Genomic DNA, 22,328 nt, shown 5'->3' on the forward strand with positions numbered 1-22,328 from the left:
ATATATATATGTACATATATATAGAACCATCTTAAAGAAATAGCCTGTCTTTTCTTTCTTTGCAGTAAAACTATTAAACAAAATTTATTTGACTAATAATATATTTTGCAGCAGTCAACCATAATCATCACTGAGAATGAAACCATAGGATCTCAAGAACCTTGTAAAATATGAGTTACTTGAAAAGAGTTTCTCATTTTATAGATCTAAAGTGACATAGAATACTAGAAGAACAATTAAGCTTCCCAAATTGGGCAGTTATTTAAGGTTATTTGTCAGCATTTTTAAATGGCAAAGGAGGTGGCATTTAAATATCCTTAAAATAGAAAAGAAAAACTCTATACATACTTAGAAAAACAGTTAAGTATATTGATTTTTAATGAAATGTTATTTTCTTACGTAGTTTGTGAAATTATATTTTCTCAAACTATCCCCATTTGGATATTAAGAACTAATAATGTACTACTCACAACAAAAGAATATTCTATAATAAAACTAAATGTTCTGTTTTGATCCTGAAACAGATGTCATTTTGTTACATGTACTATGTGTAATATTTAAAAACATTATGAAGTTTTTCAAAACATACCTTTGCTAGCTTTAGTTCAACTGAATATAAATATGTCTGGAGGGATGCATCACAACAGAGTCTGTATAAAACTGATTCCGCAACAAAAAATAGGGCAGGCAGATGATCATAATCAAAGGGAGCATGGTCCAGGGAAGCATAAAGCATATTTAAAGCTTCTGAAATATTAAAAAAGTAGAAACTGTAGCATTTAAAAATCATCCTGTTTTTCTACATGCTTTAATTAATTTTTGCAATTATTTCCTGTCATCGCAAAGGAAATTGCAGTTTAAAAACACATTTAGAAATTCTTTGACACCTTTCTCATCAAGAGGTGATATCCATATGCCCTTCTTAAACTTGAGCAGGTCCTGTGACAGCTTCAACCAATAGAATGTGGCAGAAATGACCCTATGTGACTTCTAAGACTAAATCAGAAAAGGCAGCACTGCTTGCACTTGGATTCTCTCTCTCTCTCTCTCTCTCTCTCTCTCTCTCTCTCTCTCTCTCTCTCTCTCTTCTTTCTCTCTCTCTCTCTCTTTCTCTCTCTCTCTCTCTCTCTCTCAAGATACTAGCTTTGGAACCCTAAGCTGCCCTGTACGAAGTTCAACTTCATGGCATGAACTGAAACAGAAGCCACCAAGGTCATGAGCCTAGAGGAAGGAAGAAATGTGCAAGGGGGCTCAGCTACTATAGAGCCAACACTATACAGGCCCAACACCAAATAAATCACCAGGCCACATACATCATGGTGAACAAATAGGACAGAACTGGATGACAAAAGGCAGTGCTAAAGATAAAAAGGGAAGAGCAGAAGACTAGAGAATCAAGGTAGAGGAAATAGGGCTGCCCTGTGGAGCTGAAGGAAGAAGAATATAGAGCTAAGATCCTAGAGAAATTAGCTTCTCAGGTCATTACAAAAGTTTTGAGGAGCTTCCATGTAAATATATGAGAACGAACAGCAAACACAGGGACATGAGGAAAGAAGAACCCTGACATCCTCCAGGGACAGATAGGTCAGTATAGCTGAACATAATGAGTAAGTGGGTGGGGGGTATCTAGGAGCCAGCTCATGCAGAGCCTTGTAGGCCATGATACGGAGTTGAGACTCATTTGAGTGTAATCAGAAGCTGTTTGAGTGGAGGGTGGACTATAGAATAAGGAGCAGAAAAGAATACATGTAAAACACCCATTCAGTTATTTTAGTTGTGAAGAGAGTAAAAAGAAGTCATATTGAGTATTATTTAGAGTTCAATATGTGAATGCATTAAAATGCTTTTGCTGTATGTAATAGAAAACTCTGCAAAAATGTCTTTAAAATAAGGAGGTTTATTATTTCGCAAGAATAGAATTGGAAAGGTTCCAGGGACAGCTAATATAGCTGCCCTCTATATCCACATTTCTTTCATCTTCTAGTTCCCCCTCATGTGCATGAGGACTGTGATGACTGCACAAGCTCCAGGCATCATGTTCTTACCAAGCAAACTAGACAGGAACAAACAAGGGTATAGGGGGGAAAGGAACGCTTTTTTCCCAGGCATGTCTTTTTCAAAAGCAAGTCAACAAAAAGTACGGCAAATAGAGCTGTCTTTATATCTCTTTGCTCAGGACCAGGTCATGTGACTACCCCTATCAAATCACTGGCAAGTGAAAAGGAATTGCCATAATTGATTTAGACCAGCTGTCCCCAACCTTTTTGGCACCAGGGACTGGTTTTATCTCATAAGGATTACGCAGTCTAGGTCCGTCACATGTGCAGTTCACCATAGGCTTCACACTCCTATATAGGAGAATCCAATGCCACTGCTGATTCGACAAGAGGTGGAGCTTAGGCAGTAATGCTCACTCCCTGGTTACTCACAGCCTGCTGTGCAGCCCAGTTCCTAACAGGTCACAGACTGGTACCAGTTTGTGGTCCAGAGTTTTGGGACCCCTGATTTAGACCATCCATGGTTCACCCACCTCGTATTGGGCAAGAGCCAGTCCTCCTAAATCACATGACTGCAGGATGTCTAAATAAAACTGAAACTTAATTGTCAATGAAGAGCAAACAGCCTCTTCTTGCTAGTAAACCAAGACTGTTTACCTCAATATCATTTAAATTCTTAATAGAGGTCAGGCTGTGGATGGCACACTGTGATGAAGGACCATAAAGGCAAGTTAAATACAAATACTTCTTACTCTTCCTATTGCTTGAAAACTCCTAGACAGCACCACAAAACCTAATTTACATGGGGAAATTCTCTCTGACCTCATGTGGTTAACATTCTAAAAGTATTTTAAAAGGCATATATATACAACTTAACGATAGTGGTAGAAGGAATTTTACTCCCTTAAAAATAATGTTGTTTAATTTTCTTTTTAGATCAGTTAGAGGATGTTTAAAAGGAGGCATAAATGAGGAGTGAAAAATTAAAAGGTAATGAGTAAAGCTTGCTATTTAAAATAAGTGGAAAACAAATGGTCATTTGATTAATATTTTATAAGGAATAATTATAAAATGCAGAAACAAATTTCTCTAAAGTCTAGTGCCTATTGTAATTGGAATTCATTAAACGACATTTTATATTACTTTTTAATTAGTTGCTAATTTTGGCAAAAAAGTAATAAAAGCTATGCTGAGTATTAGTTTTTAAAACAATTTTGTAACTAAAAAGCTAAGTAGTTAAATTCATAAATGCAATATTATAAAATGAATTTTAATAATAAAATGTATTTCAATAGAAAGTGGAAAACTTTACTTGTCTTCTGTACAATTTCTAAAAATTAAAGTTCTCAAATTTTGCCTTCACTGATAGTCTAGAAAATACTTATGATACCTAATAGGAATTTAAAGTACATACCATCTTGGATTTCCCCTTTGCATTGAGCCAGATATATTACTTCAGTCCATGCAGCAGGAAGATGCACATGCTTCCCAGAGCCCAGGGTTTTGAGACCCAATTTTCTCTGTTATGAGGAAGCATGAAAAAGACAAATCAAAATGTACATCTTTTTATTTATTTATTTATGTTTACCTCTTAATTGTGTTCCAAAAGTCATTCTATGAAGCTAATGCTTGGTGGCCAGAGTTGTATGCAATTTTATATTTTTGCTTTAATTACTCAAATTTTTAGAGATTTTATGCAAACTGTACTAGTGTTAAGATGTAGAAAGTGTTGATATTATGACTAATATCATTAGCTATTTGCTGAAAATAATTCTCATTTTTTACTTTCTGGTGATTACTTCCCATTTCCCCCCAAGGAGATGCATTTTTTTATTTTATAAGGCAAAACACTGAAGAAATTTGATAAAACAGAAGTGAGTTTGATGTTAGTTTGCTGGAAAATCATAGCTACTTCATTGTTGATGTATGGAAGTTAATGAACATAAGGAAGATGATCAGGATTACTCCACTTCCCTTATTGTGCCCACTCCTGGGACTGTTGCAGGGACCACTTGGTCAATTGGAGAAAAGCTCATTGATGAATGCACTTCCTGGCACCTGTCTGCAAACACACTTATCAAAAGTATATTCTTTTAATAATCAAATGTTTTTCAATATGGGCAGCCATGAATTGGAAAATAACCACTATAACAACACAAAAAAAGGTGGCTTAATTTATGCACCAGTTTTGTGCAGCTTTTATTTAAATGAATTATTCATATCAAGCAAAATATGCATGTTACTTCTCTGTAAAACTTAAACTGAATCCAATGTAGACAAGGCAAAGCAAGGACTTACTTTACTTCCTGTTCTGTTTTGATATCTATTTATAAATTTGGGGATTAATGTTATACTCTTAAAGAACATATTTTTCACAAGTTAAGTGAAGAATAGTTTGTGACAAAGAAAGAAAAGAGTACTTTGTTCATGTATGTAATTGTTTAGAAAGGCCTTTTTCCCCTTTGGGACACAGAATATCTCAATTAACTTTTTAAAGAAAAAATAGAATTTTCATAATCAAAAACTTATTTGCCAGACTTAATGTTTAGCTATGGGCTCCTGGATGGGTATCAAGAATTATATTCCCACAAAATTTACAGGGAGCATTTATTATTTGGTTATAAGCTTTAAGTTTAATTTGCATTAATATTTTACCTATCCCTACTTATAATTAAAGAAAGATGTATTCTTATTTTTTCTTACAATATTTTAGAATATGTAATCAGGTACCAACTAGAAAAGGAAGTTAATATGCTGCATAATCAAATGATGTACCATTACCTTACATCTGATAATGATTTTTCTAGCTAGTTCCAACAATTCTTCCTTCTCTTTGGTATTTTGTGTTTGATTGAATCTCATGATGAATTCTGCTGTGACTGAAAATGTTGGCCTAAACAAAAAATTCAAAAATTAACATTCAAAAATTATAGCTATCATTTCCAAATTTCAATTAATCAACTTCCAGTGGCTATGTATGACCATATTCTAGAAAATATAATTACTTTCTTAATAAAAATGTTTCACACAAAAAAAATCAGTATAAGATATATATGCAACCTCCTGGATTTATTCTGTCATATCCTTAGATCAAGAAACATAATTTTCACTGTCAAAGACCTTTGTGGTACCTGAGAAAAAGTTTCTGAGATGACTGCTATAAGTCTTGTTGGTATAAGTCTTCTTCAGATAAAATCTAGCACAGCTTCAATTATGCTGAAGACTGATTTATCTCCTCACATAAATCAGCATTGATTCATTTAAGCTGAACTTTTACTCCCTCTATGCAAGTGGAATCAGCCCAAACATGGTTGGATTTGAGTAAGCAAGGGAAGAAAGAAGTATAAGTATGAAGTAAGGTCAAAGAGATATCAAGTAGCCATATTAACTACATGAGATGGGAGGCTACTGTAGGGTTTGAGAAGAGGTGTGGCATGATTTAACTTGAGTTTCAACAGGATTGCTCCAATGCTATATTGAGAATTGGAGTGGAGGAAGGCAGGATGTAGTAAAATGGGGAGCTTACATGTAGTTACGTGAGAGGCAGTGGTGGCTTGGATCAAGATTATAGAATATAAGTAAGGAGAAGAATTTGGATAATGGATATGTTTTGCCTTTAGCTCCAACCAGACTGGCCAATTAATCAGAAATTAGGCATGAAAGAAAGAAGTTGTGATTCAACTGAGTAACTAGAAGGACAGAATTGCTGTTTACTAAGATGGGGAACACTGTTAAGAGGAGAAGATGTAGAGTGAAGATAAAGAATAATTTTAGTATTGGACAAGCTATCTTTGAGATGACCATGGCCATCAAGTGGAGATGGAGTGTAAGCAGTTGGATATATGAGTTTGAATTTCAGAAAAAAATTCAGACAAGATATATGAATATTCAAGTCATCAGCACTTATATGGAATTTAAAGTCTTATGAATTAAAAGGATCCCATAGGGAAAATGTAGAGAGAGTATATGCAAATTTCAAAGAGAAGCAGGATAAATTAAGTTGAAGGTGTATGCAAAAGAATAACTGAAGTGATTATAACAAGATGGGCATGGGATCAAAGTAATATCAAAGGAATAGTGAACAGTAGAATCAATGAACTGTGTTTTTGTGAAGTAAAATTACTGTTGGAGTCATGCTATTAGAAAGAATAATCTAAAAAAATATTTAAATTACTGTATTTACTGAAATAGAATATACTGAATTTGTTGCTCTGTGGGATAAAGAAAAAAAAATAGAAATCAGATTTTGTCCCTGAGTGACTCAGAGTCCTACTGGGGAGAGACATGTACTAAAAAATAATAATAGTGCTACATGATCACAGGCTGAGCAGAGGTAATAATAATATGTTCTGTAAACTGGAATAAACTATAAGATATCCCAGAACAGAGAAATTAATGAAATAATCAACTCTTTAACTGCTGTTTTTTTAATGGGCAGTTAAATACCAATCTTAAAATGAACATTTATTAATTAACTCATTTACTAAGAATTTATTAACTGTTTTCTATATATCAGGCACTAAGTTTTGCATTGCAGTAGCAAAACAGATGATCCAGCCGTAATGGAGCCTACAGTACAACAGAGGAAGAGGTGATGTGTTAGAACACACAAAGTCTGTGATAATTGGGCATTTTGAAATAAGTAACTCATCTTTGATTTCCTGATTTTCATTCCATTCTTGCTTTTAAAGATATTTGGTGAATGTTGGCTGAAAATTGTTTCTCAACAGTCATCTGGGATAACATATTTTTGATCTATGTGAACCTACTCTACATAAAGTGTCCAAAATAGCTTTAATCTTCTCATTTTTATGTAGAGTTTGGAAGTTAAGAAAGATAGCCCTTCATCCATTTAATTTTGTGTAATTTCATTAGGAATTACATTTTTAAAAATATGAAGATAACAGTGCTGTTTTTAATAAGCCAAACCTTCAGAGATGCATGATCAAAAAGTTAATAGATTGCTTCCCAACACTGCTGCCTCTAGTTTGAACTGTCAAGATTAACAGCCAAGATTAATGACTTAGTGTCTATCTTTACATAATTTTCTCAGTGCTCACAAACCAACCAACTTATACACACATTTTACCAAAGCTTCTGGGATGCAGCAAAAGCAGTAGTAAGAGGAAAACTTAGAACAATAAATACTCACATTAAATGAAGAAATAATTGAAAAAAAAAACAGCTTAACTTTATACCTCAAGGAACTACAAAAAGAATAATCCTATAGTTTGCAGAAAAAAGGAAGTAATAAATATAAGAGTAGGAATAAATAAACAATAAAAAAACTAGAAATCATCCAAACTAAGAGTTGTTTTCTTAAAAAAATAAACAAAATTGAAAAACCATTAGCTAGAATAAGTAAAAATGAGAAGTCAAATAAATACAATCAGAAATGCAAGTGAAAACATTACAACAGATGCCTCAAAAATAAAAGGACCATAAAAGACTATTATGAACAGTTATATACCAACAAATTGGATAACCTAGAAGAAATGAATAAATTCCTAGAAATATACAAGCTAGCAAAACTGAATCAAGATGAAATAGAAAGACTAAACGCACCAATAGAAAAACAAGATTAGTAATGAAAAACCTCCCAACAAAGAAAAGCCCAGGACCAGGTGGTTTCATGGTGGAATTAAACCAAACATTCAAAGATGAATTACTACCAACTCAGAAACTCTTGCAAAAAATACAAGAGGGAACACTTCCAAACACACTTTATGAGGCCAGCATCAACTTGATACTCAAACTATACAAAGACACTACAAGAAAATAAAACTATAGGCCAATATCCCTAGTGAATGTAAATGCAAAAATCATAAATAAAATACCAGCAAAGCAAATATAACAACAAATTAAAACAATTATACACTATGACCATGTGAGATTTATCCCTGTAGTACAAGGATGGTTCAACATACAAAAATAAATCAGTGTCATATACCATATTACCAAAAAAAAGTCATCTCAACAGAGAAAGCATTTGCCAAAGTTTAAGTTCCATCATGATTAAAATTCCCAAGAAAATGGGTGTAAAACAAATTTACTTCAATTTACTTTACACAATAAAGACCATCAAATCAAAACCCCACAGCCAATATCATAATCAATGAAAGAAAATGAGAATCTTTGCCTCTAAGACACAATACAAGACAAGGATGCCCATTTCTACCATATATTTTCATCATAGTACTATAAGAAAAAATAAATAAAAGGCATTCAAATTGGAAAGAAAGAAAATTATCTCTTCTTGCAGATGACATACATGTAGACATTCCTAGATAATCCACAAAAATCTCTTAGAACTAATAAATGGATTCAATAAAGTTGCAGGATAAAAAGGGAATAGACAATAATCAGTTAACATTTCTATATATAAACAATGAATTATACAAAAAAGAAAATGAAGAAAACAATCCCATTGATAATAGCAACAAAAATAATAAGATACTCAGGAGTAAACTTATCAAAGAGGTGAAAGACCATACAATGAGAATTCTAAAACATTGATAAAGGAAATACAGAAGACACAAAAAAGAGACCTACAAAAAAACAAAGAAGATATAGAAAGAAATCCTGTGTTCATGGATTGGAAAACTCGGTATTTTTTAAATGTCCATATTACCCAAAGTGACCTACAGACTCAGTTAAATTGCTATCAAACCCAATAGCATTTTTTACAGAAACAATATTAACATTCATATGGAACACAAAGACCTTCAATAGCCAAAACAATCTTGTGCAAGATGAAGAAAAATGGAGGCCTCACATTGCCTGACTTCAAAATATTATAAAGCCACAGTAATTAAACCAGTATGGTACTGGCATAAAAACAGATATAAAAGCCAATCGAGGAGAATAGAAAATCCAGAAATAAATCCATGTATCTACAGTCATGGGTTGAAAGAATACACAATGAGGAAAGGACAGTCTCTGAATATCCACATGCAGAAGAATATAATTAGACACTTATCCCACACCACATACAAAAATCAATTCAAAATGATTTAAATACTTAAATGTAAGACCGGAAATTGTAAAACTACTAAAAGAATACACAGGGAATATGCTTCTTAACATTGGTCTTCACAATAATTTTTTGGCTATGAACTCAAAGCACAGGTAACAAAACCAAAACTAGACAACAGGGATTGCATCAAATTAAAAATTTTGTGCACAGTATAAAAACAATCAACAGAGTGAACAAGCAATCTATGGATTGATAAAAAAAAATACTTGTAAACCATGTATCTGAGAAGGTGCTAATATCCAAAATATACAAGAAACTGGAATAAATCAGTAGCCAAAAAGAAATGACCTGATTAAAAATGTACAAAGGATCTGAATTGAAATTTCCCAAAAGAACACATACAGATGGCCAATAGGGATGTGAAAGGTTTTGTTTTCTTCTTCTTCTTCTTCTTTAATTTTTTTTTTTGTTTTTCAACTATTTTAAATTAGCAGCATTTAAAACAAATATTTTACTATGGTATACTGGAGTTATAAGTTGTATAGAGACTTCCAGAGAGTTCTAATTCATTTTATACATTTTTTGTAAATCTGTCTACACAAAAGTGCATTATTACAATATTGACTTTGTGTGCAAGCATTGTATATGTACCAAAAAAATGCTGAAACTTCCTCAGTAAATTAAGTGATGTCCTTTTTGTACAGCTGCATTTGTAAAACATAAAATTTCTCGAGATCTCAGTTATTTTAGGTAACTGCGGATGTGGTAGTGACCCATCACAGTTTGTGCTCAAACTTGTCAAGACTTAGGTTGTTCATCAAAGTATATCAGACGACCACAGTTAAAAATTTGGGTGCACACAATTACCAACCATCGTAATATATACTTATACATTTCCTTTTGCCCAGTCCTTTATAAATGTGGTTTATTGCTTATCACTGTTATACCTGTGCAATGGTCATTAATATACCTCTTTATGTTTGCAAAAATAGGTATGTTATTATCACTTATTTTATTGTGTAAAGTGGCCAGTGAAGTTTTTTGTCATGTTTTTATGTGTTTCACAAATAAATACCCCTTTTAAAATGTAAATAAATATCATTTAAAGAATTTTATTTAATTTATTTAATTTCCCAGATTTATATTTTTGATATTTCATCCTTCCAGATTCCAACATTCACCTCCTAAAGTTAAATTGATCTTAATATGCAGAAAATGGATATACTCCAGCAAATGCAATAACTCCTTATTGATTGACATTTCACATTACTTCCTATAAAATGTTGGTTGTGCTAACAATGCAGTAATAATAATAATTATTATAAAAACACCCTCATACACTGACCTGACATTCAACAGAGGCACACTATTCTGGTTTATCAACCCTTGCACTATATCTATAGTTAAATATTTCGGTTACCACTTCTGCTTATACATACATTTATACATATGACTATTTTCTTACTCTAAGACTGTGTCTTCCAAAAAATAAATTAGAAAGCATAAGAGAATGAAAAGGCAAAACTTTAAGTGGTAGAACATATTTTCAACATGTAACTGATACAGGGCTCACATACAGAATATATAAAGAACTTCCAATAAATAGAAACATGGAGAAGAGATTTAAACAGGTAATTCACAAAGGAAGAAATCCAAGTGGCCAATAAATATGGAAACAATCATCAACATAATAATAGGGAAATCCAAATTAAAATCAAAATTAGATGCTACTTCACATTCACCAGAAGGGTTAACACTTAAAAGAATGGCAATACTGGAAATTGAAGAGGATATGGAGTAATAGAAATTCTCACAAACTGCTTGTGGTTGTGTCAATTGGTAAAACCACCAACTGGAAAACAGTTGTGTGTTTTCTACCAAGCTTCAAGGACATACCCACTGACTTAGCAATATCATAATTATATATATATATTCAATAGAAATATGTCCTATGTACCAGGGAACATGTATAAGAATGGTCACAGCAATATTTTTCATAAGGGAAAAAATATGGAATTAAACCAACATTCTATCTTGTGGATCAAAAAATATGGTATGTCTGTAAATAAAGTGTGAAACAAAATACTCTTTCGTTTTATAATGCATAAATTTGAGCTTGGGTTTTTTTTCTAATTCCATTCCCCTAAACTTATAGCAAAAATGGATGTCAGCTGTGTTATTGGGACCACTGCTTATGGTAAAAAAAAAAAAAAGACTCCTGATTGACACATTACATCTGGATTGTGAATAAACTATAAATACCTTATTAGGAGACACTTTGGGCTTCCCTAAGCACATGTTCTTTACAGGAATGCATAAATCCAATTACTTTTTAAAGTAATTGATTCTACTTTGGGACAAAGGATTCCAAGGTTATGTATCTATTACACTCAGCTTTCTAAGTCTCATATTCTTTCACGCACAGTCATTTGGCATAGATATAGAAGACTAGCTCTCATTTCTGTTCTGTGGAGAACTGTTTCAGAAGGTAAACAGTTGCTGGTGTGCTGGCATGCTGTTCCCTGTGAGGTATCCTGCTAAGTGAGGTCAGCGGTTAGTGTGGTCTATAATAACCATATTACTCTGTCTAGTTGAGCTTAAAGACCCAAAGATAAGTATTCAATGTCAAGGAAATAAAAATAAACAAACAGCAGCTATACGCACAATATAGATGATCTTACAAACATACAGTTGATCCAGACACAAAAGAATATACACTATAATATTACATTTATATAAAGCATAAAACTGTGAAGAAAAAGAAAATTTAGGAGAGTAGAAAAAGTTAGCAGGGAAAGAAAAATTTTTTAATTGGTTTATATGTTGCTGAAGACAGCACTAGGACTTCTTTATTTGAAAGGATTACAAAAAAGGTTTCTGAAAATGATTTATTTCTTCACCTAGTGAATACATAAATATTTGCTTTCTAATAATTCACTAATCATTCTATTTATGTTCCTGTAGTCTTCTGTATGTACATTAGCATTTCACAGCAAAAAAAATACAAGAATGTTTATACTTTTAGTTACTAGAGTATGTATACTTTTAATTGTAGCAGATTAAAAAAATACTTTCCAAAAATACTCTAGTCATTCATATACTAGTAAAGCATATACTAGTAAAGCCTGACAACTCCCATTTTTCCACATCTTCAACAGAACAGTATGATTTCAGTTGTTTTGATAATGGCACTTGATTGATGCAGGTATTTCCTTGTAGTATAAAGTTTGTGTTTCCCTAATTGCTAGCATTCCTGAGAATCTTTTCCAGTATGAAGAGCCTTACATTCACTTTTATAAGGCCTATTCTGTGGCATGCATTTTTATGTATTTGTTCATTTTTTCTTATTAAGCTTTTTTGTCTTTTTATTTAAAACCCCAGTATAATCATGAGAAAAACATCAGAAAAATTTCAACAGAAGAACATTCAACAAAATGGCTGACCAGTACTCTTCAAAATTGTCAAGATCATTAAAAACAAAGTCTGAGAAACTGTCCCAGCCTAGAAGAGCCAAAAGAGACATGACAACTAAATATAATGTAGTATCCTGTATGGGATCCCGGAACAGAAAAAAGAAATTAGGTAAAAACTAGAAAAACATGAATAAAATATGGTCCTTAATAATAATGTATTAATATGGTTCAATACTGTGACAAATGTACCATACTAATGTAGGATGTTAGCAATAGGAGAAACTGAGTGCAGGGTACATGGAAACTCTCTGTACTATCTTCTTATGTATCTAAAACTGTTCTAAACAATGAATGTGTTTTACAAAAAGAAATGTTGACAAAAAATAGAAGGTGATGAAAAACATCACTTCAAGATAGAACTCACCCCAGTCATTTGCTGATTCATTGATTGATTCTATATTAATTGAGTCTCTGCTGTGAGTCAAGCATTCTGCTAGGCAAGAGGACACAAAACAGAAGTGAATCAAAATCTGATATGCAGTCACTTGTCTCATGGGTCTTATACTGTTTTGGGAGAGAATATACCAAGAACACCATATATCAACATGGTGATTTCTGAAAGTGATCCATGCTGTGAAAATTTAACTAAAGTGATGTGGAAAAGACTATCAGGGAAGATGAGACTTTGCATGGAGCAGTCAGGGAACATCTTGAGGAAGAGACATTTGAGTTGAAATGAGAAAGAGACAGAAAGCAAAAGACAAAGAAAAGAGACTTAGAAAAAGAAGAGAGAGAGGGAAAGGAGGGAATAAGGAAAGGAGGGAAGGAGGGAAGGAAGGAAGGAAGAAGGGAGGGAGGGAAGGAGGAAGGGAGGGAGGAAAGGAGGGACGGAGGGAGGAATAGGACAGAGGGAGGGACGGGGAGGAGGGAGGGAAGAAAAAAAGAAAAGAGATTGATGAGATCAAAGAGGAGGCTGGGGACTAGTTCTCTCTTAACCATGGGGTAGAGTTTGTATTTTACTCTGAATGTAATGAAAAGATATTACCGGATTAAAATCGGAGCATGACACAATTTTATTAACATTCTTAAAAGATCACTCAGGCTGCTGTTCTGAGAACAAGTGGGTAAGAGCAGGAACAGGGGCACCAGCAGGAGTGTGTGACAGAATGACAAGAATTAGAGCATGTTGACTTGGTTGCCAGGGTAGGGGCAGGTGGTGGAGGCAGTGGACTTGAAGAAACTACGCCTCAGATCACATAATTACAAGAGGCCAGAAACTCATCTCAAGTCTAACTCTAAATCCTATAAAAATCTGTAACATAATTTGATATGAATGTACCTGTCTTATGTTCCTTGATGTAACATTAGTTGCTTAAGTTTCTTTTTACTGTTGTATATACAATTTGCTTAATTAACATCTGGTGTTTGCTTCATATATACTGCTTGAAATGTATAAAATGTACTTTCTTTGTTTTACAAGAAGAAATAGGAGGCTGAGAGAGGTTAAGTATCACACCAAGGGTATATCTTAAAAGTAAACTGAGCCAAATTTGAAATAAACTGTCTGACTCAAAGTCTTTGCATTTAGCTATTTTTCTAAGATCTCTAAGAATGACTTATAGTATAATAATGTGCAATTCATTCTTCTTTTAAAATAATAGTAAATTTGATCCAATTAGATTTCCCCATGACCAACCACAGACAACCCCCAAATACACACAAGCGCGTGCACACACACACACACACACTTCAAGTTTTCAAATACAAATTAAAAATATATTTTCTGAAATTAGATAGTTTATCTCAGCTTTTTCATAGGCTTTAGGGAAAATATAGTTATATCACTTTATTTCTAAAGTAAAGTACAGGCTTAGGATGAAAATAATATCTAATTCAATTTCTGTGCTCAAACTACATTGTATAATAATTTTACTTTTGTCAAACATTTTCAATATGGATTATGCCTTGTAGCACATCACTGAAAACATAGAAAGCTAATTATGTTTGACTTTCTATATAGATCCTGAGTCCTTTAATTGTTCTCCTACAGATCTTGTTAATAAATATTTAGTAAGAAATAAATATAGCTATTTTTAACCAATTCCTGCCCATCACAATAGACATTATTGCAAAAAAAAAAACAACACTTATTTAGTGACACATATAACACATGGTAAGAAGTAAAAGAAAAGTTTAAAAAATAAATACATGCATTTTAAAAAAAAGACTTCAGCTTCACACATTCCAATTTCTCTGAAATATCAAAGGATTTCACTAAGAATATGTAAGCACAGTCCTGTGGAACAGCCAGTAAATAAAGATCATCATTCTAATTTTATTTATAAAATATTTATACTAAAGTCTCCTGGTTAAATAGACACTCCATCCAAACTGACTGTATTTACATTATCTTTGAATTCAGAAATTTTTTTAGCTGACAAGTCATTTGTTCAATGAATATTTAATGAAAGCCACCGACATACAAAATATTTTGCTAGATACCATGACTGCTAGAAGAGAAATTAGCCCTGGCCTCAGGAAGTTCCCATTCTGGGAGGGAAGTGAGACACCTTACAGTGATACACCTCACAGTGATACAACATAAGGAGATGTTCTTTAAAAAAGAAATAAAATTCTGTGGGAGTTTAGAAGTAGAGAGCATGATTCCAGCTCTTCCAAGTCCTGTAATCTTTGCTGAATCACTTAATCTGTGGGAGTTATAATTTTCCATCTGTAGAAATAGTGAAAAGATCTTGCAGAATTTTGGAAGGCATCAAATCAAGCCACACAGCCTAGTTCCTGGCATATATTCAGTGCTGGAAAACTGTTAGTTGTAAGCATTACTCTTTTTGGTTAGATTCGGAAAAAGCTTCTTTGTGGAAATCTCATGTGAGCCTTGAAGCACAGGCAGGAACTGGAAAGGACAGAATAGCAGTTGTCCTTTCAAAGTTCTTTCTCTGCTTTTTCCTGGGCACATGATCACCCAGAATTTAGAGATTAGGTGGAGGTCAAGCTAAATCAAGTTAAAATTGGTCTAGCTAAATCAATAAGGCTTGATAAATAATGGGATATGAGAAATCATGATGCCAAACATACAGATAAGCTCAATGTTTTTGGCCCACATGACTGGAAGCAGGAAGATGACATCAAGAGAACCGGACGAAAGGAATCTGAGCAGATGATCTGTGCCATTCAGGACATAGTGAGGATGATTTACCTATGAGACATCCAGGTGGAAAAGTTTATAATCCAAAAGGACTTGTGAGTCAAGCATTAGGAACTGGATAAGATCTGGAAATAAATATTTCATATTCACCTACATATCAATGATAATCAAAGCCTTAAGATTTTAAGAGGAAGAATATTAAGGAAAAACAAAATAATCAAAGGAAAGTTCTTGTTTGATAAATCTAAGTTAGGCGGCAACAGGGAAAGAAGAAACAGTAAATATGACAGGAGATTCAGGAAAGAACTACAATGGAATTCAGATGTATATATAACATGGGGTGCAAATTCCTTCTCTGAAAATTGTTCATTATTGAAGTCCCTGCTGCATTGGGGCCTAAGTTCTATATAAGTGCCATATAACCTCATGCCCCCTAGCCATTGCTGATTTTGTCACAGTAGACATCTGATGGCAGCTAGACAAATTCAGTACTCTTTCTAAGGATTTTAAATAAAACGATACTTTAAATGGTTGAGATTAGAACTGAAAGGTCATGTAGTGTCAAAACCTGTGGCTTTTGCTGACAGCTTTTTCAAGACAACAAATAACAAAGCACCTCCAATTTCAGAAAGCTGCATGTTCACCATTGTAGCCCCTAGTCAAGGTTTGCTGAATGATTTACTGATGTAAGTCTAGAGTTGTCCTTTTCAATTTTATTACAGCATACATGTAGACTGTATCAGCCAAGCTGGCCATTTATCTCCACATATGTTAAGAGTACTGAATGAAAGAAAATGTCCTAGCTATACCTTCTGCTCTCAAGTTCCATTAACACAGCCTTATATCCCTATGTTAATTTTTTTTTGCATGAGTTAGTTTGAATGCATGCCTGTTTCATACAAACTGGCATCCTAGACTGAGATATCAAAGAATACATTAAAGATAAAGACAATAATGGAAAATGTACATCCACAGAAATATCAAGACTAAATACAAAAAGAAGATCATTAGAGTTAATATTTCAAAATTGTGACTTTTTTAAATTCAATTTTTTATTTATAATCGACACCTAATAATTGGATAAAATGTGATGTTTCAGTGCATGTGTACATAGCCTAATGATAAAATTGGGGTAATTGCCACATCTATCACTTTCAATATTTATCTTTTCTTTGTGGTGACAACATTGAAAGCCACCTCATCCCAGCTAGGATGGCTATTATCGACAGTAACAAATGGTGAGGAGAAAAAAAAACTCACACATTGTTGGTGAGAATGTAAGTTAGCACAGCCATAATGACCTCCACTATGGAGGTTTCTCAAAAACTAAAAATAGAATCGCCATATAATCTAGCAATCCCATTACTAGGTATATATCCAAAGAAAATGAAATCGGTATGTGGAAGAGACATCTACATACCCATGTTTATTGCAGCAGTATTCATGGTAGCCAAGATATAGAATCTACCTATATGCCCATCTAATGATGAATGGATAGATAACTGTGTGTATGTGAGTGTGTGTAGCAGAATACTATAAAGCCATAAAACAGAATGAAATCCTGTTATTTGCAATAACATAGATGAACCTGAACCTGAATAACACTATGTTAAAGCACAGAAAGATAAATACCACATGATCTCATTCACATGTGGAATATTAAAAAGTTTATTTCATAGAATTATAGAGTAGAATTGCTGTTACCAAAGTCTGGGGAGGGTGGAGGTTGGGGGGAACCAGGAGAGGTAACTTAACAAAGTTACGGTTTAGAAGAATATGTTTTAGTGTTCTATTACAGAGTAGAGTGACTATAGTAAATAACAATGTATTGAATATTTTAAGACAACCAGAAGAAAAGATTTTGAATGTTGTCACCACAAAGAAATAATAAATGTTTAAAGTGGTGAAGATCTTTAAGACAGCAGTTTCACTAGAGAAAAACAGAATCCAGATTTTAGGGTGCTAATCAATACCCGGCTTAAAAAAAGAAATGAAAATATTAAATATTGACTACTCTTTTTATACATTTGGTACTATGAGAAGGTAAAAAAATGGAATTGATATAGAAATTTCAAATAACAATTAATATGGCTTCTTCTAAAGACCAGAAGTACCAGCAGAATGAAAGGAAGGTCTGGCTCTTTTTGGTGTGTATATTACATTTGAATGTTTGAGGAATTCAGGGACAGATTTATTAATCAGAAGGGCATAAATAAAGAGTAGGTTATATGAACATCTGCAGAAATTTATTCTATGAATACTGCCCCTGAATTTGCCATTTCTGACTCACTGATTTGGGGTCTGAGCTTTTGAAGTCAGACACTGGAAATATCCTGTCATCCTGATACCCACATGATTGATTACAGCATCATCACATTATAGATATACAAAGGTTTTATGGTATGAAACCAGAAATACAATCCTCATTTCATTTCAAAAAATATCTATGGTTTGATATGTTCTTTTATTGTCTTTGTGTTTCTTTAGCTTTTACGTTTGTTTCAGTCTTAGCAAATGGAATATTGTCTTAAGCTTTGGAAATGCAAGCCCTCCTTCTTAGTAGTTATCAGTAAAGAAAACCCTAAAGAGAATAGAGAAGACTGCTGACACCCACTGAATTTTGAGGAGAGAGCCATTTAGAAGAAAATTGAAGGCTAAAAATATTTTCAAGAATAAAAGCCTACTTCTTTTTCTAAATGATTGCTCTTATACTTGAAAACATTCTATTCTGCATTTGGTAACAGTCATGATTTTTTTTTTTTTTCCAGATAGAGTTTCACTCTTGTTGCCCACGGTGGAGTGCAATGGCACGATCTCGGCTTACTGCAACCTCTGTCTCCTGGGTTCAAGCGAGTCTCCTGTCTCAGCCTCCCGAGTAGCTGGGATTACAGGCATGCAGCCACCATGCTTGACTAATTTTGTATTTTTAGTAGAGACAGGGTTTCTCCATGTTGGTCAGGCGGGTATCAAACTGCCGACCTCTGGTGATCTGCCAGCTTCAGCCTCCCAAAGTGCTGGGATTACAGGCGTAAGCCACCGTGCCCGGCCAACAGTCATGATCTTTTCAAGGTTGTCTGTAAGAAGCCCACTTAGAAACAACGAAACTTCTGACTCCGCGAGACTCTCCCGATGGATGCCAATTCAAAAGATAAGCCCCCTGGAACCAAGGAGTCTGCAATGAATAATGCTGGGAACGCCGCTTTCATTTTGGGAACTGGGAAGATTAACTCATCAGAAGCATGACAAATTACCTCCTAATCCTTGCATACCAGATACTTTTAAATCGCCTTTGAACTTTTCCACAGTAACCATAGAGCAATTGGGAATTACACCGAAAGCTTTGTTAGGAATTCTGCAGGAAAGTCATCATCCTACCTTAAAAAATTCAGATGACGTTCTGCAGTTGGGGTGCAGGGCTCTCACAAATCATCTGATTCGTTTCATCGCTCAGCAGCAAAATATAAAGAATGGTAGGAAATCTCCTTCCCAGGGCAGCCCTGCACTGTATCGAAATGTTAATGCTTTAAGAGAATGAATATCCGCCTTCCAGTCAGCTTTTCACTCCATAAGGAAAAACGAGAAAATGACCGGCCGTCCAGAATTCTCACAGGCAGGCAGGGTGTCCGAGGTGACAGACTTGACCAGAAAGGCAGGTCTTAGTGCATACCAGCAGTCTGGGTTCCCTGCAGTGTTGTCCTCCAAACGTCACGGAATATCCTATCAGAGGGACTTTGATGAAAATCTAACGGATTCTGAAGGAAAAGCAATTGATCTCCAGATATTCGATGATGATTCAGACAGATGTGCAGTTGAAACTTCTGCAGATCTTTCTGATAAATCGTCTAAACCTGGTTCAACACAGTCTGGATTTTTAGTTGAAAAGTTTTCCCCTTTCAGAGCTCACAGAGACTTCAAATGCACTCAAGATTGCTGACTGCATAAGGATCAAGTGACGCCATTTCACCTGACATGTTCACAGCAGAAGTGAGCTCAGACACAGTTCCTGATGTCAAGGCACCAGCTACTCCAGTGTGCAGGAAGGACCTTCCCTCCCCTGAGACCTTTGTACTTCTCTCTGTTCTGAAGAAACCCTCTGTTAAGATGTATCTAGAGAGCTTATAGGAACACTGTAACAACTTCTGTGATGATGATGATGGGACTCGCCCGAGCATAATCTCAAATCTCGCAAACTGTTGCAAAGATAGAGAAGTGGAAGATGAAGAAAAGTTGGAAGCACTGGCCTTCCCAAATATGAGGAAGAGGAAGAGAGTTACTTTTGGAGAGAAGTGAAGCCCGGAAGTGTTTGATGAATCTTTGCCAGCAAATAGTCCATTGTGTAAAGGAGGAACACATTTGTAAAAAGGACTTCAGCGGTCTCAGTTCCCTGCTGCTTGAACAGTCACCAGTTCCTGAGCCATTATCTCAGCCAGATTTTGACAACAAAGGAGAGAATCTTGAAAACATAGAAGCACTTCGATTTCATCTGCTGTTCTGAGTTCTCCTAATAAAGCATCAATCTCTGAGACTCGTTCGGCACTGATACCTTTAGTTCTTCAAATAACCATGAGAAAATATCATCTAACAGAAGAAATCAGTTAGTCAGTTTTGTAGAAGAGAGTGTTTGCAACTTACTAAATACAGAAGCTCAGCCTTGTAAAGAAAAAAAAAAAATAACAGGAGGAAGTCTCAAGAAACAAAGTGTACAAAGGAGCACTTCCTAAGAATCAGGTTTTAAAAAGTTACAGAAAGAAGGAAAGGAAAGGTAAAGAAAAGTGTTCAGAAGTTTTTATATCGGGGAAGAGACCTTCCTTCTAAGAAGCCCCTCTTCAGCCCTATTCCTTTTTTTTTTTTTTTTTTTTTTGAGATGGAGTTTCGCTCTTGTTACCCAGGCTGGAGTGCAATGGCGTGATCTCGGCTCACCACAACCTCCACCTCCTGGGTTCAGGCAATTCTCCTGCCTCAGCCTCCTGAGTAGCTGGGATTACAGGCACGCGTCACCATGCCCAGCTAATTTTTTGTATTTATAGTAGAGACGGGGTTTCACCATGTTGACCAGGATGATCTCGATCTCTTGACCTCATGATCCACCCGCCTCAGCCTCCCAAAGTGCTGGGATTACAGGCATGAGCCACCGCGCCCGGTCAGTCCTATTCCTAAGCTGCCTGAAGTCTCTGAGATGACACCTTCAGTTCCAAGCGTCCAAAGACTGGGTTCAGGTTATTTCAAATCAAATGGCAAAGTGGAAGAAGTGAAGGCTCCTAAAAATCCAGTGAAAAGAAAGGATCTTTTGCCTCAGGACCCAGATTTGCATATGCATCAAGGCTTTGGTAGCTATAATGTGTCTGAATTCTCCTCATATATAAAAAGTTCCTCATCGCTTGGTAATGCTACTTCTGATGAAGATCCAAATACAAATATGATGAACATTGATGACAATAAAAATATTCCAAAAGCAAAAAATAAGTCGGAAAGTGAAAATGAACCTGAAGCTAGAACTGAGGGTCCTGTTTCTTGTGCTTCTGTAACAGAACACATGGCATTAGAGAGTCCCAAACCTGCTCTGATCCTGCAGCAGGGTCAAGAATTTGCTGCTACTGTTCAAAACGCAGAAAACCTTTGTCAAATCTTTAAAATTTCACCAGATCTAAACATAAAGTGTGAAAGACAAGATGACTTCTTAGTAGCTGCAGAAGGAAAACTGCAATGCAGTCATTTAATGCCTAACTCACAAAAAGACTGTCATTGTTTAGGAGATGTCTTAATTGAAAATATGAAAGAATCTAAAAGCCAAAGTGAGGATTTGGGAAGAATACCCATGGAAAGTAGCAGCGTTATGAGTTGCAGAGACAGGAAACATAGAAGACGCTCCATGTATTATTCTGATGGTCAAAGTTTACATTTGGAAAAAATGGAAATCACACACCCTCCTACAGTGTGAGCAGCTCTTTAGAAATTAGTTTAGAAAATTCTGAACTATGTAAAGATTTGTCCGACACCATTGAACAAACCTTTCAGAGGAGGAATAGTGAAATCACAGTGTGACGTAGCATGAGGCTACAGAAAGGTTTGGAAAATGAAGGGCTTTGTGGATTTCACTTCCACTTCCTTTCACTTCCCACAAAGCCAAAAGAACAATATGTACTTTTGACAGCAGTGATTTTGATAGTATGTCTCCCAGAAAAGAAACTGTCCTCCAGACAAAACCAGGGATGGCACCTCCCATCTCAGATCAAGAAAACAGCCAGGGCCCTGCTGCTGGTTTTCTGATGAACCTGGTAAGAGGAGGAAGAGCTTCTGTGCATCTACATTTGCAAATACTAAAGCCACTTCCCAGTCCAAAGGCTACCAGAGAAGATCCTCTCTCAATGGGAAGGGAGAGAGCTCTCTGACTGCCTTGGAAAGGATTGAGCATAGCGGAGAAAGAAAGCAATAACTGACATTTCCTGCAGAGCCTGTGGCAAGAGGGAAAGTGTTAACCATCTATGCTGAAATGATCTGTCTAGTTCCCATCCTCTGTTCAACCTCAGTGTTTCAAAAGTTCCCAATAAATAAACTCATTTGAGTTGAAACAACAACAAAAAAGAAACAACTTAACTTCTAAAGCGTAACATCCTCTCTTGTGAAATGTAATTATTAATCCCAAGAGGGTTAATTAGTAGGCATAGGCAACAGTACCCAAATTGATGTATTTAACTACCGAAGATGGACAAATTGCCTTCATTCTTTGGCTTCAAAGTTCATCTTTGTCTTTCTCCCATTAGCCAATGAAAGTAAAA

At 34.9% G+C, this 22,328-nt stretch overlaps 1 protein-coding gene and 1 pseudogene across 1 annotated transcript in view; one reads left to right on the forward strand and one right to left on the reverse strand.

Moving 5' to 3' along the window:
* TMEM232 (transmembrane protein 232) overlaps positions 1-22,328 on the reverse strand; it is a gene marked incomplete at its 5' end in the record, with an annotated part of 268,718 nt that overhangs the window by 238,000 nt on the left and 8,390 nt on the right. The window contains 3 exons of the mRNA XM_012473941.3: positions 590-747; positions 3,412-3,517; positions 4,779-4,890. Coding sequence (XP_012329364.2) covers positions 590-747; positions 3,412-3,517; positions 4,779-4,890 — 376 coding nt within the window. The remainder of the gene's footprint in view (positions 1-589; positions 748-3,411; positions 3,518-4,778; positions 4,891-22,328) is intronic.
* LOC105731970 (cell division cycle-associated protein 2-like) lies at positions 18,682-21,985 on the forward strand (annotated as a pseudogene).

The sequence above is a fragment of the Aotus nancymaae genome, unplaced genomic scaffold (assembly GCF_030222135.1).
Source record: "Aotus nancymaae isolate 86718 unplaced genomic scaffold, 86718_ANA_hifiasm-v0.15.2.pri h1tg000014l, whole genome shotgun sequence".
Lineage (NCBI taxonomy): Eukaryota > Metazoa > Chordata > Mammalia > Primates > Aotidae > Aotus > Aotus nancymaae.